This window comes from Eurypyga helias, unplaced genomic scaffold (assembly GCF_000690775.1).
Source record: "Eurypyga helias isolate BGI_N326 unplaced genomic scaffold, ASM69077v1 scaffold14073, whole genome shotgun sequence".
Taxonomy (NCBI): domain Eukaryota; kingdom Metazoa; phylum Chordata; class Aves; order Eurypygiformes; family Eurypygidae; genus Eurypyga; species Eurypyga helias.
In genome coordinates, this window is record NW_010239300.1 from 3687 (window position 1) to 6269 (window position 2583).

The 2583-nt window shown below is 55.4% G+C and overlaps 1 protein-coding gene across 1 annotated transcript in view; it reads right to left on the bottom strand.

The window, feature by feature from the left end:
• LOC104506963 (voltage-dependent L-type calcium channel subunit beta-4-like) overlaps positions 1 to 2583 on the bottom strand; it is a gene marked incomplete at both ends in the record, with an annotated part of 7304 nt that overhangs the window by 1585 nt on the left and 3136 nt on the right. Inside the window, one exon of the mRNA XM_010148103.1 lies at positions 1082 to 1177. Coding sequence (XP_010146405.1) covers positions 1082 to 1177 — 96 coding nt within the window. The remainder of the gene's footprint in view (positions 1 to 1081; positions 1178 to 2583) is intronic.

A 2583-nucleotide genomic window follows, 5' to 3' on the forward strand; every position in this document is an offset into this window, starting at 1 on the left:
ACAGGGTAAGAAGCATGCAAACTCAAGTTAAGTTGCATGGAAGTAAATCCTGTGGATCGTTACTCCAGAACTAAAGCTGCTTGAACTTTGTCACTCTGATCTGAAGAGGGAATAAAAAGCCATCTGAAGTGGAGGCAATCTCCTTACGGTCTACATAACACAAGGCAAAGTCTTCCACAAGCATTATCAGGCCATCAGGGTCAGGGCATTCCTCCTGCTGATCTCAAGTCCCAGATGTGTTTCTGGCCCGAGACATCGATTTTGCCAGCGCTTTGCCTATTTTCAGTCAGAGAGGATGATCACGGAGACCTTCCCAGTGTCTGTTCTGAATTTCTCTGAATTAATCTGATTTCTACTCAGTTCTTGGGTGTGAGAAAGCTGGGCACCCACTGAGCCACCGGCTCCGGTTCCCCTGGTGGGCACAGCGGCCTCTGCACTGCCAGACCAACGCCACGCAGCTGATACACCGTAAAGCGAGTCTTGTTCCCACCGAGTGGCTTTCTCTGCCTCGGAATCCAAACCAAAAGCCAGCTAGAGCTGCCCCGTCCGAACCCCCGCACAGCTTTTCCTGCCTGATCAGCTCTGCGGGACCTCTGCTCCTGCAGCAGCAGGTTATCCGAGGCGAGCGATCACAGTCTGATAAACCGCTGCTGACTGTGCCCGGGTGAGCTGACCGGAGCGTCCGGACTCGCGGGGCAGCTGCAGGAAAAGCCTCACCAGCCTCCTCTCAAGCAGGAGTTGGAGACTTTGGCCCTCCGGGACCGTAGGACAGCGCTGCTCCGCAAACGATGCCATCGGGTCACGTGCCAGCGGATCGGTTTCACCGTACACGTCAGGTTGGACACGTCACCTTGCCAAGGATCCGCACACACCCGGCACAGGAGATAATGAGGATGGAAGTCTCAAACAACTCGTTTCTCAGCAGTAAGAGCCGATCGAGGGCTGGAGTCGCAGGGCCGTGTGAATCACCGTAAAGTGACGTGATAACGAAGGAACTCGGCGCTAATCAAGGCCCAACCCAGCAGAAACCTTTCAAACTCCATGTACCGCGAGCTCTTTAGCCTTTCTCCTCTGTACTTACTGGTGGGCATTGCGCAAGTTTATCGGCTGCCACCAACTGAACGTTCAGGTGTTTACTCTGCGACTTCCCTCTGGATTTAATCAGTCGCTGCAAAACCTGACGGAGGAAAAGAGGACAACGTGAGTCGAAGAGTCGCATCTGACCCGCCCTCGAATGCAAGCACAGACCTTCCCGATAACCTCCCCGAGAGCCGAGCCCTCCGCGTCACGCCCGAGCCCACGCAAACGTTCCCCACACAGCGCAGAGGGCAATCTTGCTTCACTCCCCTTGGACTCACAGCGTATTCCTGACAAAGGTAACCTTCCAGAGGACCACAGACCTTGTACCGACAGAATTACACAGGACTGACTGCGGCACAAGAGCAGCAGCGCGTTGTCTTGGGTAGCAATCATGCTGTAACCCAGTCTGTCTGCGGCGCTGTCGGCTGCAGAAGGTATTTTACACACGCCGCTCATGTTACAGTTTTTTCCTTCTGCAAGGTTCACTACTAGAATTTAATGGGCAAAAAGGTTAGGAATCCCAAATTACTTCTCTGGGAAGTTTCAAAGAAAGTGACAAGATCACAGAACAGAGTATTTTATCGGCAGGACCTCTGTAGGTCTCTGTGCCAACCCCTCACTCAAGGATCGGGCTGCTCGGGGCCATCTCCAAGGAGATCCCACCACCCCCCTGAGCCAGGACTGACCCGTCTTTGCTGGCTGGGACGATTCTCTGCCGTAAGGGCATGCTGCTCCCTCTGTCCCGACTGGCACCCACCAAGAGCTGCCCCCAGCAGCCAAGGAGACCACATCGAAGCCCCGCTGCTCTTTCTCCGTCCCTCTGTCCACGGGGTCATAACCCCTTGCCCAAAGGCAGCCACGTTGGTCAGGCACGATTTGCCCTTGGTAAATCCTGTCTGGCTCTCCCAATCCCATTCCTGTCCTGCACGTGGCTGGGGAGCAGCTTCCCAGAGGGTTTGCTCCATGCCCTTCCCAGGGACTGAGGTGAGACTGACGGGCCTGTAGCTCCCCAGCTCCTCTCTTTTACCCTTCCTGAGAGTGGATGTGACATCTGCCTTTTCCCAGTTACCAGGAACCTTCCCAGGTCCCTGAGCTTCCACATGGAACAGAGAGCAGCTCTGCACTGGCACGAGACTGCTCCTGCCCAGGAATCCCGCCCGGACGCCTGCTCTTCCATGCATCCAGACAATTAGGTGGTCTCCAGATCAACCTTCTGCCTCTGGGGGCTCCCAGTGAGCCCAGATCTCTTACTTTCCTTCTGCTTGCCGTGTTCTTACAGAAGCCCTCTGGTTTCTCCGAAATCTCTTGCTAGCTGCAGCTCCAGCTGAACTCTGCCTTCCTCCCCTTCCCCCAAGATGTATTCCTCTGGGGATGCCTGTCTCCGCATCCCTCTCCTGTGTGCCTCCGCTGTGCTGGAGCTGCTCACCCACACCGCTCTCCTGCCCAGCTCCACGTAGGAACAGACCATTCTGGTGCTTGGAGGAAGCTCTCCATGAAGATCCT